Source organism: Coffea eugenioides, chromosome 2 (assembly GCF_003713205.1).
Source record: "Coffea eugenioides isolate CCC68of chromosome 2, Ceug_1.0, whole genome shotgun sequence".
NCBI classification, from domain to species: domain Eukaryota; kingdom Viridiplantae; phylum Streptophyta; class Magnoliopsida; order Gentianales; family Rubiaceae; genus Coffea; species Coffea eugenioides.
In genome coordinates, this window is record NC_040036.1 from 13,718,830 (window position 1) to 13,740,768 (window position 21,939).

Below are 21,939 nucleotides of genomic sequence, written 5' to 3' on the forward strand. Positions count from 1 at the left end.
GGTAAAGATCCACCTTTCAATGTTGGAAACTGGCAGGGAAGAGGTGGAGGAAGAGGAAGAGGCAGGGGAAGGGGAAGAGGAAAGGGTCCATCTGGAACAAGTTCTTGAAGTATTGCTGGACCTGCAAATATTTTTGTGTGATTTTGTTGACTGTAAATGAATGTAACTAGAATGTTGAAACTATAAATGATATTTTTTTGAATAGGCTTTTGTGGGGAATCAAAGCATGTGCCTGTGCTTGGTATCTAGCAATATGGACACAGGTCACTGCTTTTTGTGTATTTGTCTGTTTCCTATGAAAGTGATTGTTGACTGTATTTACAGGCAAACATCATTGTAATTTCCTTTTGCTAATTATATTCTAATGTTATGCAGTTGCTATCTTATATTTGTATGGTTTGGTATAGCAGTTTTTGTTGACTAGATAAATCAAATACATCTAACAAAGCCCATGACATGCGAATTGGGATAAATAATTCTCATCACATTACTTGCCGAAAATTACAGTTAGCATTGATTGGGTTCAACCACGCTTTTACACTAATCTGTGGGTACAACAAAGACTTGTTTAAGCTAAACAATACAATATACTTCTCCCTAACCATCTGCATCATACACCATAGATCCATTTGCTCCATCCATGGTCCTCAAAACTGGCAGTACCGATGGCAATATGTTACACTTACACACTGCCCTTCATGTATCGTCTTCAATTTGCATAATCCCATTACATTTATTCCCAATTTGGAGCATCCCAAGAGAGACTCCACCTGCAATTTTTTTCTCTGTAAGCACCATTATTACAGCAACCAACCAACTTACCACAAAAACCCTTACAAGGAACTTATTCAACCATTTTTGCCACCGCAGCTGCTTCTCTGTTTCTCTCAATTTTGCCTTCAACTTGGCAGCTTTTGCCTCGGATCTCGCGGCTGCAGTTTCAAATTCGTCTTTTTGCTTTTCTGTTGCATTGATCCTCCTTAGAAGGCCTGGTATCAGCTCAATAGAACGACGGCACATCTCGTCGTCAATCCAATTCCAATACCCGCAGCCACCAACTTCTTCTGAGCAAACGGCGTACCTTTTTCCTGGATTTCTATCAGTCCAAGAAGTAATCATCTTCGTGACTTTACCACAACGACAAGTACGAAGCAGAGGACCGCGATATTTGCGCATTTTTTCCTTCCCTTCACAAAGCTTTTACCTTCTCCCCCCTTTTTTTTTCCTTTCAGACTTCTCTCTTGCTTCAATGTCGATGATTTTCCGGCCTGATTTGCCACTCCTTGTTGCTTCAATCTCGATGATACAGAAACCTGACAGTGCTGATTCTCTCTTGCTCTTCTCCCTCCGCAAAGATCCTTAAGGGAAGATGAAAATGGGTAAGGAAAATGTAGGAAAGATTTTCTCTTGCCACTCCATTGTTGCTTCCATTGTTGCTGTGAAGTTTCGACTAGCAGTTGGGTTGGGTTGGGTTCGGAAAATGGAAAGGAGGGAGGAGTTGTGCCCTTTTTGTTTAGAATATGCGGACAAAAATGCCCTTTGAAGAAGCACACTTGCATTCGTGTGAATTGGTCCTCCGGTTGCAAAACCGGAGAAACTGGCTAAAAGGGCCACGGTTTCCCACTTTTACAAGTTCAAGGGCTTAAAGTCATCAAAAAATAGATGAGGGGCTTAATTTTATCTAGACAAAGAGTTAAAGGGCCAATTAGATAATTTGCCCTAATATTTTTAATGCCATAGGAGGGTTATAATGGCAGTTCTAGGTTAGACTAACTTGTATTGAAAAGGTATTTGAGCATTGACATTTAAATTTGGGGTACAACTGGTTGTCAATGGGGTTTGTGTGTGTATTTTTTTCTTTTTTCTTTTTTGGCGTGACAAGCATTGATACTGTATATGCAATTTGAAAATTTTTAATTGGTTATTAAGTTTTAAAACTTATGTTTGAATGATTGTTAGGGATTAGACTTGTTGATTTATGTAAAGTATGAAAAAAAATGATTGAGTATACTATATTTTTTTTTCTTAGTTTTGTACAAAAGGGCAATTTAGGATTTTTGTAAGAAAATCTATCTTATTGAACCTACATTGTTACTAAACATTAAAAGTAAGGGAGGTATATTAATTTTTAAAACCTAAGGGGAGCTATCTATAATTGTTAAAAATCTCAAGGGAGGTTTGTGAAATTATCCCTATTTAGAAATTAGTGTTTCCGTATCACTCAACCCATCTAAGTTTCATACATCTATAGATGTATCTATAGAAGTATAGACCCATCTATAGATGTATGAAATCAAATTTTCATACATCCAAGTTTTTATTTTAAATTTTTTATCGGGACAGTGGTTTTTTTTTTTTTTTTGGGTGTTTGGTACAAATAGGGATAGAGCTGGTTAACATTAAATACAATACAGAAGGAATGCTCGACTTCTTGTTCGTTAATCTGCATAACTCCGACGAAATTGAACTATATTCTCTGCGTCGATCAAGTTTAGGAACTTAAGTTTCACTTAGCTACAAGAGTTGAATCCCATACATCACAAAGCAGATTAATTCCGCAAAATCTTTGAAGCAATCTGTAATTCCAAATTGTAGAAGGTAAAAGATGAAATCAAATGCAGTAGTAGCTCATAATTGGCTAGTCATAGCTGACGCAAATCCGAAATCCTTCTTCATGGACGTGCACAAAGTATTGATTGTAGGAGTAGTAAAAGGCCCCTCAAGTAAACCTTTGGCCATAAATCTATATGCGGCTTGTGTAAGGTGAATGCCATCCCAACTGATATATAGAGAAGGCCGAGCACAAGCAGTAGACGCTGGTTCTCCACATTGCGCTGTAAAATTATAATTGTAAGGGGGACCTCCATCTCCGCAACAGGCCATAAGCGATCTTCCTCCGAAACCTGAAAAAGGGGCGGTCAGTGATTTGAGTCTCCTACATACAACTATCACGATATCAACTTACCGTAATCAGAATGATGATGAAGATGACAATTATACGAATAATACAAGGAAAAATCACATGCCTAGATGTCGTTGTTTCGTACTTTAATTGGATTCTCTAGTTTGGAATTGAAACAGTGCTATATATCTACATCTGAAAGAGATCAAACAGAGTATCAAGGAATTTCATTTTGGTTGGTGATTTCTTTAATTGGTTTCTCCTTTGGACGGTGAAAATGTTGTTTCCAAAACCATTGAGATACATTTCCTTGAGGTATCAATTTGGGTGCCAAAAGAGCCCGTGGTCCCGATTTTGACCAAATTGATCCACCTTTGTTTAACAAGCAATTTGCAAAATCAGTTGCATTAAACCAGGAATAGTGGAGTTGAGAAGGTACTTAGGGTTTAAACTGAATGTCTTTAAAGACATTTTCAATGTAAACGACCCAAAACACTCTGGATTAATCCTTCTATATATATATATATATACATATTATTAGTGTAGAAATTTCCAACATTAATAAGTATGGGTGCATCCTTGTGTGAAAGACCTTCTACACTAGTGTCAACTAAACTTTGCCACGTTAACACCAAGTAGATAGATATGATATAAGGAACCTTTGGGGCAAATGAAAGAAGTTTTGACACAATTTTATCAGAAAAGCTCAAGTAATTATTGGTCTACCTTAACGCTGTCTATTAATGCGAATGCACTTAAAAAGGAGAATTACCGTTTTGTTCCGGAGAACGAAAAAGATGCATCAGAGGATTGAAATAATCGGCATACAATATAAATGCATCTGGGTGATTTGCTCGAACTCGATTCAGCTCTTCTTGAAGTAGTTCATTGTGATAATTGGAAAAATCGTTCAACCAACTCAGGCAGCCTGTTGCTGTATCATAATCTTCTTTGTTTGAACTCTTGAAATATGTTAACATCGCTGGCGAGCATCCATCAGGCAATAGACCATTCACCATTATGTTTACCACTCCCAGGTCTATCAATTCCTACATCAGGAGCTCCCCAAAAAAAAAATAAATTAATAAAATCCTACGTCAGGAATATAAATCAATATCATGCACATATTAGCCCTTTAACCATGTAACGTTCGTGAAAGAAAGAATCCCGAGTTAAAGAGTGGCAGCGTTGCAATGTAGCATAAGACCAGAAAAGAATGCCTAAAAGTTTTTTTTTTCCCCAGCAAACAACACTGGAAAGATTCTAGCGCTGAAATGTCATTAGAAAAAGAAATGTGCAAGTCAGAATGCTGCAAAGCCCCGTGAGGAGTTGAAGGTGACAAACCTGACTAAATACTTTTTTTTTTTTTTTTTCTTTTAGTTGTTCCCTTAAGAAAGATAAAAGAAAAGTAGAACTTTGAGCAATAAAAACAAATAGGGAAAAATTCTTACGTTAATGGCAGACCTAGTGGCACTAATAACCAAAGGAACCAAGGATTTTGTCTCCTCCAAGCTTTTTCCTTGCAGAAATGCTTTGCCATAATCGTTGCCACCGAATCCCATAAGAAAGAGTGAGCTTTTGAAAACTTCGCTACAGCCTGCGAATGAATCCCCCATGAGCTATTAACGTTAATTTTCAAAGCCATTAATAATCAGTAACTCGAGAACCTCTCAAATAAACCTTTGGACAGCACACCATCTGAGTCAGCTCAAAAAAATTTTGATACACACTACTATGCATTTCCACTAAAATACTTCAATACCCTGTTTTGAGTTAGATTGGGATTTTATGCAATTTTCATGGTGCAGCTCATGATTCTGATGTCTTGAATTTTAATTTGGATTGACAGGAGTGCTTTTTCAAACGAATTGCATATTTAGACGGTAAATAGTGGAAAATCATGCCATATCAACTTAAAATATGCGTCGTTCTCAATCCCTAAAAATCTTTAAGCCTTTTTTTTTTTTTTTTTCTGTTCTTTGAGGATAATAAAAAAAAGATAAGAATTCTCGTCCAACACGAGTAGCTAGGCTTCGAAACCATTTTTCCGTCTGGACAAGAAATACTTACTTGAGGAATAGCAAAGAGATGGCAGTAGCCCTTTGAACCACCTGAGTTGAGTACTCATAGAGATATTAGCCAAAGTAGAAGAAATTCCTTTTTCTCCATAAAATGGGACGTCAAGTGCTGTAGCTCCTGCAACTGCAAAGTTCAGACCGGCTTCAAACCTTGAGTTGCTTCGATGTTTCGCGCCCATAAGATACGGTGGAACCGGTGGAAGTCCATAGTATTCAGCTGCAAAAGACGACGCATGGATAAGTAAAAGATCACTCCTACTTATGCTAGTTCTTCTAGTACCAAGCCCACAACCCTTAAAAAAAAATAAAAAAGTCCCACAACCCTGGGACGTTTCTACCCCAGTGCCGGACGGCAACAAATATGGCCTGAAAAAAGAACATTTTCAAACTTGGTTATATCCAGCAATGGATAGTTTATGAGTGGGTGAAGCGCAGAGCTACCTATGAAATCGATTATTAGCCGACCATCGGAGCATCGACCTGTTGGGTGATGAAAATAGGTCTCTCCATAAGGAGGTAAGCCGCAGTAGAGTGTTCCGTTGCTCAAATGAAATATAGGCGGGTAAATGGTCGCATAATTTCCAGTGTCAGCCAGTGAATCGCCGAAGGCAAAGATTGACGTGAAACAGCCGGAGGCAGTTTCCAGTGAGGACAATAATATGAGAAAGGTGACTGAAAACGAGATGGTTGTCGGAAGAGCTGAAGACGATGAAGCCATTTCAAATTGTAAATTGTGGTGGCAAGACTTGCAACCTTGGTCTTGTATTTGTTCTGTGCTATTCCTGTTTAGTTTATTTCAAAATTTATGTAGCTTTTCATATATGGCAAAGTAAAATATTTCTCTTTAATGCTCACTTTGCCACATATCACTATCTCACCTACTTATCTTACGAGCTCACAAAGCATGATTCTGGCGGTTGCTTTTCATCAGCGATGACCCTGAAAAGAGGCATTAAATCCTGCGCATCAGATATATGATTCAGTAATCTTTGTTGACAGTAGACATCTGTTCTTCCTATGATTTTATGCATAGATGATTTTGTATACTATGGGGCTCAGAATCAGATGACAAGATGAGGCTTGTTGGTGGTAAATCCGTGCTGTTATATTTTGTTGGAGGTGAAGGGGCGCATTCTATTTTGTGCTGGGAAAAACCAAAAACGCAAATTTAGAAGCAAAACAGGACACCCCTCGGAAGCAGATGTTAGCAAGGCAGTAAGCAAGTCACCAAACGCATATATTGATGTGAAACTGAACCAGCCGGTGGCAGTTTCCAATTGGCAGAGGCTGTCCCAAGTGGGGCATCCAAGATTGTGAGAATCGTGGTGTGCAGAAGAGCTGACGAGGATGAAGCCATGTTAAATATGTGAGCTGTTTTTTTCTGTCTAAAAATGTAAGTAGTGAGGTGTTTCTTGAGTACGCTACAAGCGATACTGCATTGCTGATTTATCGCTTTTTGTTAGAATATAGAAGATTACACGGTGTATCCAAATTTATATGTATATACACTGTATATACATTTATGGAAATTCAGAATTCCAGGACAAATAAGTGCTAACAAAATATATGGTCATCGGTGGGGCAAGAAATTATCAAACTTGTAATTTTCATTTTCATGACAACCTGAAATGGAAAAAAAAAAATTGAGGATAATTTGGGAGATTGAGGGAGATACACAGGATTTTGGAGGTGATGCAAAATAGCAATCACCTTGGTGCTCAATTTGAAGCGAATCAGAAGAAGTAAAACCTCATTAATGAACATGTCATTTTAGCTGACATAACCATTATAGAACTTGAGAAGCAAACACCCAAAAGCGATACTTTTTGCCGCACAACTGAAATATTGCAAATTGCCTACATCATTGCAAAAACAAGAAACATATATGGTTGTAACTACTAATTAGGGGGAGCCTATCGCTTCTGTTCTGAACGTACTTTCGAAGTTCATTTTGCAGCACAAGTGCATGTTGCAACAATTTGGTTCTATCACATATTTTGGCAAATTTACGGAGCGGCAAAGGAACAAACTATGCCCTTTAATGGTAGATTTTTACAAAGTTATCATGCAAACGAGTCCAGGATATTTTCCCCATAAATGGACTTCAAAACATGGTAGTAGAACTTAAGAAACTGGAGGCGATTGGAGGATGCTGTAGACATTATTGTTTTCGATAACAGAAAGAGCAAAATTTTCACACGTCTTTATATGTTGCCCTTTTCAAATGTAACAGGTTACAAAGTTGAAGCCATGGAAGGTTAGTCACAGTTTTACTCGTCAATCACAGGGTGTTCTTATGTTTTGAACGTATAATACCAAACGAAGAAAAATATATAAAGAGAGGAATTTACTTGGGTAACAAGAAGGGACAAATTTTCCTATTAAAGTTCACTGATGACGATAACAACAGCAGGTCAATTCTTCCCTGCAAGACTTGGAAAGGAAGAAAAATAAATGATTTACTTAGTCGAACAGAACTAGGAGAAGAAAAAGAAAAATATTCCAGCTGCCACAGAATTAGGGGTGTCAACGGGTTGGATTCGGATTAGAATTGAAAATTGCGGACCTAGACCCTTTTTATTTAGTAGACTCGGACCCAACTCGTATAACTTACGGGTCTTGATTTTAGAGTTCCGAAATTGGATCCGACGCGTCCCGAGTCAGATTCAAGTCTATTCGGAAAGAAAATGTCCAAACTTAAACATTCTAAAATTAATCACAAATTCAATCTCCAAATTTAAACAAATCAAATTACAAAGCTAATAAATCACAAATAACTCGCAATAGTCAATCTAAAACTAACCACAAATCAATCTACAAAGTCATTACTAAATTGTTAATTTGGTAAAGGAATGTATTTAGAAATATTTATATTTTAAAATTATTAATATATTGTTCGAATACGGGTCGAAATCCTATATTCCGTATCCTACCCTTTTTTGTTAGAATAAACGGGTATAGGTCCGAGTTCGGATCCAGGTATCGAAATTATATTTTAATCCAAACCCAGAAAAATTGATCGAATACGGGTCGGGTCTGGATCCAAACTCGACCCGTTGACACCCTTACATAGGATTAACAGAAGGAAACGAAAAAAACAATGATTCGTCCCATATTTTTGACAAAATCTCATAGGCCAAGTCACTTTACTTGATTTCATTGATCTCCAAGTGTTTTTCTTCTCTTGTTTGGATTGCAATTTTTTCGAGGTTTTGTAGAAAATGTATTATAGCAATTTGATATAAGTGAGGTAAAAAGATTATTGGAAAATATGTTCACGAAAAACGTAAAAAATTTTTGATGAAAAAGGGCAACTCATATAATTTCCTTCAAATTCATCGTTAATATACTCCATATCAGGAATTTATTGATGTCACAATCAGCCACCTTTTTTTTATATCCAAAAAAAAAAAATCATCAAATTGGTTTTCACTCCTCTCAAGTTCATAATTTATAGGTTGTTCCAATGACTAAACGCCCAAAAGTTTGAGCTTAGAATAAGGGCTTGAGGGTCTTTTGTTACACGTCTTCATGTTACACTATGTTACACATCTTTTAGAATAAGGGCTTGTCTTGTCTGACACTTTTACATGTAGTACCTGTATAAGCCAAGAATGTTGTAATTCTAGGGATATAGAAAACGAAATTCGAACCAATCGTCGTGATACGATATGTTGGATTGGGGTAATGTAAAAATTTCTTATAAACATGCCAACGTTGGTTTGGAAAGATATATGAATATTGATGTATAGGGGTCTATATAGTTTTAAACAATCTATGTGAGGTAGTTATGTGAACCTCAATAACATTAGTTTTTCAAAATTTTTTAAATTCATAATTGAATCTTTTTTTTTTTTTTTGGGAAAGATATAAATTTCTCAACAGACCTACACACTTCCTAGTAAAAATTTAAAAAGAAAAACTAGGTACATTTTGATTGCGGGTTTTGATTTCGGAACCCAAAATCAGCCCAGTCATTTTGGTCGAGGAATTTTCCCTCCTTACGGTGGGCTATCTAGGCCAAGTTTGCGGTAGATCCCAATTGATTGACCAATGCATGGGTCAGGCTAAAACACAAAACATACATACCAAGATAGCCCAATTACAAACCCACTAAACGGCTATTGGGCAACAAGAGGATTCAACGGATTTCGCAAGTAAGATTATCCTTGGCAATTTAGCTACCCATTATAGCTCCTCCAACAAATGCAGGAAACTATTCGCTGGAAAAAACGAAGAATGTTTGATACAAATCAAACAATTGTAATGGGAGCAGAATGACCAGAAAACTCGATCTCAATCATCATCGGGAGCAAAAGAAGCTGATGGAAGTTGAAGACCTCCTTGAATGCTTACCTATCATATCATAAAATTTTGACATAATCTGCGAGGCCAACCATCTGCTGCATTTCATTGATTTCATCTCCTAAATAAATTGAGAGCAAAGTCTTTAGTGTTTCCGGTTCGATTTCCTGTATTAATTGTTTTACGTAAAAAAACATTATATTGTTGGCATATTAAATCAAGACTCAAAAATAGAAATTTGAATATTATTGTTTAGCAGTTTTTCAATCAAGTTAAGGTTTTAAAAATTCCATTTTTTTTTTACTTTTTAAAAAAAGTGTAAGTCGGAGATTTCGAATTCGAGAATTTTGACTTACATTCCCTTTTCTCGTATCACTCAACTCATCCCTTCCCCCCATTAATAATTCTAATTGAGTCAATAGTAATTTTATTATTTAGAAGGGATAATTTCAAAAACCTCCCTTGAGGTTTCTGACAATTTCACTCGACTCCCCTTAGATTTAAAAAATTACACTTATCTCCCTTGACATAGTAAAATACCTATAATGCCCTCCACTTGGTAGACAATTTTAAATTTACGGCAATAAATTTACAAAATCCAAAAAAATCCAATTTTTTGTCTCTTATTTATTTTCACTCCTCTCTTTTCTAATTAATATAACATCTTTTTATTATTTTCAATTTTGTGGATATTAGCAAATTGAAATTACAAAATCAATAGAAAGAGTAGATTATGTGTCAAATTAGAAGGAAATAAAGAGAAAGAGTAGATTATGTGTCAAATTAGAAGGAAATAAAGAGACTCACAATGATACAAAAATAAATAATGAAATTGATGAAATTAGAAGAACTAAAGATGTAGAATTTGTCATATTTTGTTTGTTCTCAAGAAAATCTTTTATAAAATGTCAATAATTACATAAGAATTTCTTTCATTGGATTAGAAATTTTTTATTATGATTTTATTATGGAAAGAGAATTTATTCTCTACTTTTGAGGTATTAATATTTTTAATGCCATAGGAGGGTTATAATGGCAGTTCTAGGTCAGGCTAGCTTGTATTGAAAAGGTATTTGAGCATTGACATTTAATTTTGGGGTACAACTGGTTGTCAATGGGGTTTGTGTGTGTATTTTTTTCTTTTTTCTTTTTTGGCATGACAAGCATTGATACTGTATATGCAATTTGGAAATTTTTAATTGGTTATTTGGTTTTAAAACTTATGTTTGGATGATTGTTAGGGATTAGACTTGTTGATTTATGTAAAGTATGAAAAAAAATGATTGAGTATACTATATTTTTTTTCTTAGTTTTGTACAAAAGAGCAATTTAGGATTTTTGTAAGAAAATCTATCTTATTGAACCTACATTGTTACTAAACATTAAAAGTAGGGGAGGTATATGTAATTTTTAAAATCTAAGGGAAGTTCTCTATAATTGTTAAAAACCTCAAGGGAAGTGTGTTTCCGTATCACTCAACACATCTAAGTTTCATACATCTAAAGATGTATCCATAGAAGTATAGACCTATCTATTGTATGAAATCACATTTTCATACATCCAAGGTTTTATTTTAAATTTTTATAGGGACAGTGCTTTTTTTTTTTTTGGGTGTTTGGTACAAATAGGGATAGAGCTGGTTAACATTAAATACAATACAGAAGGAATGCTCGACTTCTTGTTCGTTAATCTGCATAACTCCGACGAAATTGAACTATATTCTCTGCGTCGATCAAGTTTAGGAACTTAAGTTTCAATTAGCTACACGAGTTGAATCCCATACATCACAAAGCAGATTAATTCCGCAAAATCTTTGAAGCAATCTGTAATTCCAAATTGTAGAAGGTAAAAGATGAAATCAAATGCAGTAGTAGCTCATAATTGGCTAGTCATAGCTGACGCAAATCCGAAATCCTTCTTCATGGACGTGCACAAAGTATTGATTGTAGGAGTAGTACAAGGCCCCTCAAGTAAACCTTTGGCCATAAATCTATATGCGGCTTCTGTAAGGTGAATGCCATCCCAACTGATATATAGAGAAGGCCGAGCACAAGCAGTAGACGCTGGTTCTCCACATTGCGCTGTAAAATTATAATTGTAAGGGGGACCTCCATCTCCGCAACAGGCCATAAGCGATCTTCCTCCGAAACCTGAAAAAGGGGCGGTCAGTGATTTGAGTCTCCTACATACAACTATCACGATATCAACTTACCGTAATCAGAATGATGATGAAGATGACAATTATACGAATAATACAAGGAAAAATCACATGCCTAGATGTCGTTGTTTCGTACTTTAATTGGATTCTCAGTTTGGAATTGAAACAGTGCTATATATCTACATCTGAAAGAGATCAAACAGAGTATCTAGGAATTTCATTTTGGCTGGTGATTTCTTTAATTGGTTTCTCCTTTGGACGGTGAAAATGTTGTTTCCAAAATCATTGAGATACATTTCCTTGAGGTATCAATTTGGGTGCCAAAAGAGCCCGTGGTCCCGATTTTGACCAAATTGATCCGCCTTTGTTTAACAAGCAATTTGCAACATCAGTTGCATTAAACCAGCAATAATGGAGTTGAGAAGGTACTTAGGGTTTAAACTGAATGTCTTTAAAGATATTTTCAGTGTAAATGACCCAAAACACTCTGGATTAATCCTTCTATATATATATATATATATTATTAGTGTAGAAATTTTCCAACATTAATAAGTATGGATGCATCCTTGTGTGAAAGACCTTCTACACTAGTGTCAACTAAACTTTGCCACGTTAACACCAAGTAGATAGATATGATATAAGGAACCTTTGGGGCAAATGAAAGAAGTTTTGACACAATTTTATCAGAAAAGCTCAAGTAATTATTGGTCTACCTTAACGCTGTCTATTAATGCGAATGCACTTAAAAAGGAGAATTACCGTTTTGTTCCGGAGAACGAAAAAGCTGCATCAGAGGATTGAAATAATCGGCATACAATATAAATGCATCTGGGTGATTTGCTCGAACTCGATTCAGCTCTTCTTGAAGTAGTTCATTGTGATAATTGGAAAAATCGTTCAACCAACTCAGGCAGCCTGTTGCTGTATCATAATCTTCTTTGTTTGAACTCTTGAAATATGTTAACATCGCTGGCGAGCATCCATCAGGCAATAGACCATTCACCATTATGTTTACCACTCCCAGGTCTATCAATTCCTACATCAGGAGCTCCCCAAAAAAAAAATAAATTAATAAAATCCTACGTCAGGAATATAAATCAATATCATGCACATATTAGCCCTTTAACCATGTAACGTTCGTGAAAGAAAGAATCCCGAGTTAAAGAGTGGCAGCGTTGCAATGTAGCATAAGACCAGAAAAGAATGCCTAAAAGTTTTTTTTTTCCCCAGCAAACAACACTGGAAAGATTCTAGCGCTGAAATGTCATTAGAAAAAGAAATGTGCAAGTCAGAATGCTGCAAAGCCCCGTGAGGAGTTGAAGGTGACAAACCTGACTAAATACTTTTTTTTTTTTTTTTTTTTTTTTCTTTTAGTTGTTCCCTTAAGAAAGAAAAAAGAAAAGTAGAACTTTGAGCAATAAAAACAAATAGGGAAAAATTCTTACGTTAATGGCAGACCTAGTGGCACTAATAACCAAAGGAACCAAGGATTTTGTCTCCTCCAAGCTTTTTCCTTGCAGAAATGCTTTGCCATAATCGTTGCCACCGAATCCCATAAGAAAGAGTGAGCTTTTGAAAACTTCGCTACAGCCTGCGAATGAATCCCCCATGAGCTATTAACGTTAATTTTCAAAGCCATTAATGATCAGTAACTCGAGAACCTCTCAAATAAACCTTTGGACAGCACACCAACTGAGTCAGCTCAAAAAAATTTTGATACACACTACTATGCATTTCCACTAAAATACTTCAATACCCTGTTTTGAGTTAGATTGGGATTTTATGCAATCTTCATGGTGCAACTCATGATTCTGATGTCTTGATTTTTAATTTGGATCGATAGGAATGCTGGTGGGACATAGCTTTAAATCAATACGCCATAATTTATATCTACAGTTAATACATTAATATCTACAGTTATTTTATTAGTGTTTATATCTATTGTATTTGTGAAGATGCATATATATATATATACATATTGGAAACGAACAATCCAAGATACACATACCAATTAAGCTTGAGGGTGGCAATTGTCCCCATAGAAGTTCGATAATTATTTGTTTGACTTAGAAATTTTTGAAAGTTTTTATATTCGTACCATTTTTGCCAACCTCTATCTACTCCACCCCTAAATTTTGGAAACTACTCTCGTCGCTAGCTTAAGATGTGTTCGACCATTTCAAATTAAAAGCAGCTGTCACCAAAAGTATGGCGAATATGAATTATGATGTTCATAATAAATTTGAGCAAACAAAACAAATTTATTCAATGTATGACATATACGTCTCTACTAATGGGGTCTTAAATCTATCGCTAAATATATTAGTGAGACTATGATTTATGCATTTGTAAGTTTATATATACTCTCCAATTTTGTTTTCTTTTTAACCACGACTTCATCATTGGTTATTGGACAGAATCACCGGGGTCACGTTGCCAGCAGAGTTTGTGTTTATAAGAAATTGAAGACCATGAGGTCTTCTTCCAAATACACTTTTAATTTGGAAGTTAGGTTTAAACTCGTATTTTGTACATGGGCTGCCCTTACTATAGACTCTTCTCTCTTCCCTTCTTATTTTCGGCATAACTTGGGGGTGCAAGATGGAGAATGGAATTTTAAAATGTTTGGGGACCAAAATATCATTTATTTGACTCCGTGGGGGAAGTTTTGCCCAAAATTTGGGATGAAAAGGGAGGGTAAAATGAGGTTTCTTTATAAACATCATGGACTACTACAGCAGTTTTGAGTATTTTGGCTTATAAGCACGTCCGGGAAAAGAAAAACAAAAGAACAACTCATGATTTTTCAGTGAGAGATGTTATATCAGCCGTGTGCCTTTTCTTTTTTCTTTTTTTTCCCTAAAGGAAGTGTCAATGTCAAGTTATTTAGAAAAAAATCTCTAGGTTTTTTGTGCTATTTGGAAGGGAAAATTAGCAATTTGATCCCTTTTATTTAGTTTTTTTTTTAACCTCTCACCTCTCCCTATATATACTTTTTGGACTTTCAATCATCAAATCTAAAATTTGAACTGTGAACCTAACAATTAAAAGAATTCTAAGAGATCTCTGTCTCGATCATTGGGTCAAGGAAATTTTTTGTGGAGAATACCCGACCCGAAATTCAGGGGAATTAAAGGAACATACTAGTCATGTTTATAACACGAAATTGGTCAATCTCCCCTAGCACGTTGAACCTAGTTCAACTTGCGGGGTCATATTTCCCTCTAAACTGATTCTTTGGATTAATGCATATCTCTCTCTTTTTTTTTTCTTTTTTAGTAAAGATTAATGCATATCTTGGAATAGAAAAAAATACAGTATGTGGCTGTTGATGTCTAATGTGTCATGTCATACAACCCACTATAGGAAAGCATAGGTATTAATGGTGGACACCGAACGTATTACATGCCATATGCAGACATAAATTTGAGCAGAAAATATCCGACACATGTTGCACATGTTTCCTTTATTTATTTATTTATTTTTTGACTCTTCAACCCATGAGCTTATTGATTTGGCATAGTAGTCCTAAATATTTTTTTTTTAAAAAAAAATTAATAACAAAATAAAGAAACACCTGATCTCAAGCTCTGGCTTTTTCAAACGAATTGCATATTTAGATGGTAAACATTGGAAAATCATGCCATATCAACTTAAAATATGCGTCGTTCTCAATCCCTAAACATCTTTAAGCCTTTTTTTTTTTTTCTGTTCTTTGAGGATAATAAAAAAAAGATAAGAATTCTCGTCCAACACGAGTAGCTAGGCTTTGAAACCATTTTTCCGTCTGGACAAGAAATACTTACTTGAGGAATAGCAAAGAGATGGCAGTAGCCCTTTGAACCACCTGAGTTGAGTACTCATAGAGATATTAGCCAAAGTAGAAGAAATTCCTTTTTCTCCATAAAATGGGACGTCAAGTGCTGTAGCTCCTGCAACTGCAAAGTTCAGACCGGCTTCAAACCTTGAGTTGCTTCGATGTTTCGCGCCCATAAGATACGGTGGAACCGGTGGAAGTCCATAGTATTCAGCTGCAAAAGACGACGCATGGATAAGTAAAAGATCACTCCTACTTATGCTAGTTCTTCTAGTACCAAGCCCACAACCCTTAAAAAAAAATAAAAAAGTCCCACAACCCTGGGACGTTTCTACCCCAGTGCCGGACGGCAACAAATATGGCCTGAAAAAAGAACATTTTCAAACTTGGTTATATCCAGCAATGGATAGTTTATGAGTGGGTGAAGCGCAGAGCTACCTATGAAATCGATTATTAGCCGACCATCGGAGCATCGACCTGTTGGGTGATGAAAATAGGTCTCTCCATAAGGAGGTAAGCCGCAGTAGAGTGTTCCGTTGCTCAAATGAAATATAGGCGGGTAAATGGTCGCATAATTTCCAGTGTCAGCCAGTGAATCGCCGAAGGCAAAGATTGACGTGAAACAGCCGGAGGCAGTTTCCAGTGAGGACAATAATATGAGAAAGGTGACTGAAAACGAGATGGTTGTCGGAAGAGCTGAAGACGATGAAGCCATTTCAAATTGTAAATTGTGGTGGCAAGACTTGCAACCTTGGTCTTGTATTTGTTCTGTGCTATTCCTGTTTAGTTTATTTCAAAATTTATGTAGCTTTTCATATATGGCAAAGTAAAATATTTCTCTTTAATGCTCACTTTGCCACATATCACTATCTCACCTACTTATCTTACGAGCTCACAAAGCATGATTCTGGCGGTTGCTTTTCATCAGCGATGACCCTGAAAAGAGGCATTAAATCCTGCGCATCAGATATATGATTCAGTAATCTTTGTTGACAGTAGACATCTGTTCTTCCTATGATTTTATGCATAGATGATTTTGTATACTATGGGGCTCAGAATCAGATGACAAGATGAGGGGTAAATCCGTGCTGTTATGTATTTATCTTGCGTGTGCCTGCGACATTGCTCACCTTAGCTTGGAGTCAACCTCCTCTTCTCTTAAACCTTTTTAGTATAAAAAAAAAATAATAAGGATAATAATAATAATAATTTGCCTTTCCCGTGCACTGCTTTTATTATCACGTTATATTTTGTTGGAGGTGAAGGGGCGCATTCTATTTTGTGCTGGGAAAAACCAAAAACGCAAATTTAGAAGCACAACAGGACACCCCTCGGAAGCAGATGTTAGCAAGGCAGCAAGCAAGTCACCAAACGCATACATTGATGTGAAACTGAAACAGCCGGTGGCAGTTTCCAATTGGCAGAGGCTGTCCCAAGTGGGGCATCCAAGATTGTGAGAATCGTGGTGTACAGAAGAGCTGACGAGGATGAAGCCATGTTAAATTGTGGTGTACGCAAAACTGCCTGACCCACAGCCTTATTTCCTGCTCAGTGGCACTTGCGGGGAAATTTCCGTCTTTGTTTATAGTCAGAACTAGGGATGGCAATGGGGCGGGGTGGGGCCGGGGATCCTTCCCCATCCCCGCCCCGTTGTCAAATAACTCCCCCCTCCCCCGCCCCGTTTCCCCGCGGTTCCCGCGGTCCCCCGCGAGAAATGGATAACCTTCTACAATTCATAATCTTCAGCTTAGCCGTAAATGAAGAACTAAGATGTGAAAAATCAAAAAAAGAAAATATCACCTATGAAATAATGAGGGGAATTAACTGAACCAACAAAGGACGAGCAAACTGAAGAGGCACAGAGCATTGCAGTTTTGGGTAGACAATACAGATTCTCATTTTGCAAACACATCAAGAACTTACCTCAGAGATTACCAATAAAGCAATCATAGAAAACTCTCTAATAGCCCAAAAGTTTTAAGACTTTAGTCCATCAATCAGCTTAAGAAAACCCCTGCATACAGAAAACACTACTCTTATCAAGATGCTCCAAAACGTCTGCTAACACATTCATAGGCCATAATTCCTAAAAAGGAAAATGGAGGTACAGTCATACCGTATCTTTCATGTTTTACGATATATGTGAAACAAGATATAGATTTTTAATCTGAATAAAGCCTTAACTGATACCTCCATTTCATTCACGCATTTTCACAAACAGATTACAAGCACACACAAAAAGTTTCATCCTCTTTCAACTACGAGATTGAAGTGGACCATAAAATTTCCAACGCAACCAAAATTTCAGTCATCTAAGAACGTAAATGCAAGCAAATTAGCAGGAGAGGGGAAAAATAAAAGAGAGAGAGAGAGCATGGATTTCATTTAGTACCAGTTGAAGTTTGAAAGGAGGGGAAAAATGAATTTAGAGATTTCGAGTGATTGAGACTGATTACTGATTAGAATTGAGGGGAATGGGACTATGGGAGGCGACGGCGGTGGCTGGCTGGCTGCGATTCTGCAAAGGAGGAAATTGAGGAACTAAGGGGGAAATGGGAATGGCCGAATGGGGGATAATTAGATTTAGGGGTTTTGTACTTTTGTGTATTTAATATTTATATGTGTATATATATATATATATATATATATATATTTTGTGCGGGGGACGGGACGGGACGGGGGTAAATATTTTGCCCCCGCCCCGCCCGGCCCCATACCCCGCCCCATTTGTACCCCGCGGGGCGGGTGCCCGCCATCCCTAGTCAGAACTTGCACGGACCCGTCCATGTCCCCAGTCCCCACACATAGGCCTTGTGGTATCTAAGTAGCCACGTCGTGTTTTGTCTTGTTAATGGGCAATAGTCGGTCGTTGATGGGTTAACATCGCCTATATATTCTCTCAAAATAGTCTTTTTTTTTTTCTTTTTCAAAATAGTCAAGGCAAGATTTTGATGCAGCAACTGTTCCTCGCCGCCCGCCGTTGCTCATTCCCCTCACCACTCTCAGTTTCAGCTACAATTGACACCATAGCTTCATTGCCTGTGGCTTTCATGTGGCCGAGGCACATTGCGCCACCTACTCTTCAATCATTGTCAAGTCTGTTTGCCCATCCTTGTCAAGTCTGTTTGCCCATCCTTGTCTTCGGTTTCTGGTCCCTAGAAATCAAGATGTAATTAAATCGAGTCGAGTTCGAATTATTATCAAGTCTAAGACTTTTGCCCACTCTTATCTTCTGTTCCTGGTCCCTAGGAGTTAGGATGTAATTAAGTCGAGTTGAACTCAAATATCGTTATATTCGAACTCAACTCGACAATAGAGTAGTATTGTTCGAGTTCTAATAAGTAGCAGAAATGGAGTTTGAACTCGAACTTGAAAAATTATTCGAAAATTCAAGATCGACTCGATTATACTCAATTTTTTTACAAGTATATGATCGAGGACTCGAGTTCAAGATTCTTGTCCACTTCCAAAATTGCAGAATATAACTCTTCATGTAAAATAGATTGATGCAAGCCCAATTTCTCAATTGAAACAAGTTGGAACATTTGCAATTAATCATAAGAAAGTTCCACGTCCTATTATGCAAAAATGGAAATTAGGAAAAAAAATAATAGTTGGACAAAGTAGAAGTTATAAATTGAGCCTGTCTGATCAATAGTCACTGATGATTACATTAACATTTAACAACGAAGTAGCTAGCATCAAAATAAGAGCCCAAAACAAGAGTAATTTATTACTGCAACAGCCTACAATTTGCAAGTCTTATACAAGACAATATCTTAGTACCAAGTCAACACCAAAACAAATTCAAGGACGTCAGTGGCAATAAACCTCCCAAAACAAAGAGTAATTTACGACTTCATCAGCAACCTACAACTCGCAAGTCTACACAAGACAATATCTTAACACCAAGCTAGCACCAAAACAAATTCATAGATGAAGCAACAAATGAGTAAAAACAAAGGCAGCAGCAAAAAATGCTCCCATAAAGTGGCCATCCTTAAATATTTTTTCAACTGAAAGCCACATATTAAAACAAAATTGAATGACTAAACAAGTAGAAATTTAGATATGATAGACCTGAATCACCTAACTACGCTTTGTCCAAACCATAGCTATTAAATCCGGTGGAGGGACCATGTCAATGGGGTCACTCGGTGGGTATTAATTTAATATTTATAAATATAAAATAGTAATTTTAATATATATATATATAAATACCTAATGGAGTAGTCTTAGATACTAATTATTATCCTTAGAAAGATATAGAATGAATATATGGATATTAATAGAACATTTAATTTCATTTTTATTAAACTTTTACATAAATAAATAATATAGTCAAATATAAAACAAAATTGTGATTTATTTGAAGAAATGTAGCATTATTTAAAAAATAACACGTTTCTTAACTACCTTTTAAAGACACATGCTCAAAGCAAACGGGCTCCAAAGTTGCAGCCTGATCCGCTTGTACCTTCCATGTTGCTTTGCAGCAAGAAGAAAATTCCGCTTAGTTAAAGCCAAAAACAAAATTTGAAGAGGGAATAAATTTCAAACAAAAGCAGAAAAGCAAGAGAAATTCAGCAACAAAAAAAAAATACATAATTTGGTGGCGTCGCCTCAACCAGTTTCATTCTTGGATTAGCGAACATTTACTCTGACAAAACGTCTTAGACAGCGCTACCTTCAACACTTGGGGAAACTATTCTCTTGGTTAATTATAAAGTGATGAGTTCGAAGCAAGCCAGTTGGCTAGTGTTTATACATGCTGATACGGTAACTGGTAAATAATTTCACTAGACAAGAAATTATTTCTTTCCAAGTCGAGTCTTCCACCTATTTGTAGTAGTTAAATGGTCAGGTTTTCAAGGAGTTGTTTAAGTGAAGTAATTATAACTCAAACCGGCCCATATTCTTGATAATCTTGTCACAAGGATTACCAAGCTGGCTGTCGTTTCCTTTACTCGGTGGTAGAGTCAGGACCTAGGCTCAGTGAGAGCAAGATTGTATACTTAAAATGAAATACAAAAAATTCTTCTGTTGTGCAGTTTTTGTTCTACTTTCTACAATTTTTCTCATTCAAGTAGTAATTACATGTTCTCACTGATAAAAATGCTAGTCCGTTTTCTATTGGGATCCCTTGAAAATGTTGTGGTGACAAACTCCAAGAAGCAAGGTGGGATGACAGATAATGGCGGAAATGAGGTGGTTGATGTCCAGATGCTGAAAAAGGTTTAACGTTAGAAATTTTTTGGGTGGCAACGGAGCAGCCAAGTACTGGCATGAAAAACGTCTCCTTAAGCTGCCATTCTCTGGACGGAGATGAAAAGGGTTGCTGTGATCAGCTACAAGGAAAATTGGGTTGATGATGAGGATGATGACTTCATGGCAGCAAAAGCAGCTGTTTTAGGTGAAGAACATCGGTGGTTTTTGGTGAAGCTGCATAGGAGTTGTTGACTAAGAACAACATTGACAAAGGATTTTTGTGGGTGGTCTGCCTTTGATTCCCATGTTGGATAGCCAAAACACGGTGAAATTGTTTTTGTGGGGTTGGGGAGAGTCTTGCTGCAGATTCTACAGTTATAGCATGTTCATTATGCTTTGCTAGTGATTTCTTCTTTTGATTGTACGGCCTATTCTGGTATATAATCGGAGTTTTATTGTCATTATTTTAGAGCTTCTAGTTCATTAATTTACTATTTTATTGTGCAGCTTCTTCGTCCTTTTCTAATCCATCCATGTAGTCTGTTTATAGTCTCGGATTTTAGAAAAGAAAAAGAGAATTTTCTTCATGGAGATGCATAGAAGGAATTTGCTTCTTTGGGTGTTTGATGCAAAAATATCCTCGATTCTGGATTGGTAATTGGTTTCCTCGTAGAGTGGTACCATATGCCTATTTGCTTTTTCTTTGGTTACTTAATTTGGTCCTTGAGCAATTTTTGTATGTTCAGCTGATATTGTGATTAAATTCCACTGCCATGCTCAACTAGAAAGTCCGTACCTCCTCCTTTTAAGTGATAATTAAAAAAAAAAAAAATCATCACTACTTTCAGTGCTTCTTCTCCTTTTTTTTTCGGGTTTTCAAAGAGGAATTGCAAAATAAGCTTTCAAAGGAGAAGGCAAATTTTTTTGGTGAAGCTGCATCAGAAATGTTAAAAAAAGGTGAAAACGTGCAACATGATAAATTTTAGGGTAAAATTCAGAATAGAAGAGAAAATACGAGTAAGAGAATTGGCGAGTGAGTATCTCAAAAAAAAATTTAGAAGATAAAGAAATAAAAAGATCATTAACACAAGTGCGTAAAATGGCTAAATGAGGCTACTCTTGCTTATCAAGTATCTGTGAACTCGGGAAAAACTCTAGAATCATTCTTTATTGCTTTTCAAAGGGAAAAAAATCTCCAAAAAACTGGGGGCGAAAGATAAGAGACTTGGCTAGTAAATTTCTCCAAAAAAAAAAAAAAGAATTAGCAAGTGAAAAAAATACAAAGATATGATAATTAATCGATTCTATAAAAGAAGAGAAGCTTTTAAATAAGGAAGGGAAATTTGCCAAATTGGTCCCTAACATTTGCCAAAAAAACTTTTTTAGTCCCTATCATTTAAAATCAGCCAGAATTGTCTCTAACATTTAAATTATGATCCATTTTTGTCCTAATGCTCGTATTTGCTCATTT

The 21,939-nt window shown here is 36.4% G+C and overlaps 2 protein-coding genes across 4 annotated transcripts; both read right to left on the reverse strand.

Moving 5' to 3' along the window:
• Positions 1-2,409: 2,409 nt before the first annotated feature.
• LOC113762493 (sinapine esterase-like) lies at positions 2,410-6,048 on the reverse strand. The gene is made up of 5 exons (XM_027305966.1): positions 5,422-6,048; positions 4,973-5,197; positions 4,354-4,499; positions 3,675-3,951; positions 2,410-2,903 (listed from the first exon to the last, which is right to left on the reverse strand). The coding sequence occupies exons 1-5, from the start codon at positions 5,696-5,698 to the stop codon at positions 2,629-2,631; spliced, it is 1,200 nt and encodes a 399-aa protein (XP_027161767.1). The 5' UTR covers positions 5,699-6,048; the 3' UTR covers positions 2,410-2,628.
• Positions 6,049-10,970: 4,922 nt separating this feature from the next.
• On the reverse strand, positions 10,971-17,813 carry LOC113761245 (sinapine esterase-like). 3 transcript variants are annotated; one of them, XM_027304137.1, is made up of 8 exons: positions 17,653-17,813; positions 17,184-17,274; positions 16,136-16,196; positions 15,699-16,039; positions 15,250-15,474; positions 12,889-13,034; positions 12,203-12,479; positions 10,971-11,435 (listed from the first exon to the last, which is right to left on the reverse strand). In XM_027304137.1, exons 4-8 carry the CDS (start codon positions 15,973-15,975, stop codon positions 11,161-11,163), a joined length of 1,200 nt encoding a protein of 399 aa, XP_027159938.1. In that variant the 5' UTR covers positions 15,976-16,039; positions 16,136-16,196; positions 17,184-17,274; positions 17,653-17,813; the 3' UTR covers positions 10,971-11,160. The 3 variants fall into 3 exon arrangements, with proteins under 3 accessions (XP_027159938.1, XP_027159939.1, XP_027159940.1); XM_027304138.1 differs by having other exon boundaries at positions 16,136-16,216; XM_027304139.1 differs by lacking the exon at positions 17,653-17,813 and adding an exon at positions 17,451-17,586 and having other exon boundaries at positions 15,699-16,216.
• Positions 17,814-21,939: the final 4,126 nt, after the last annotated feature.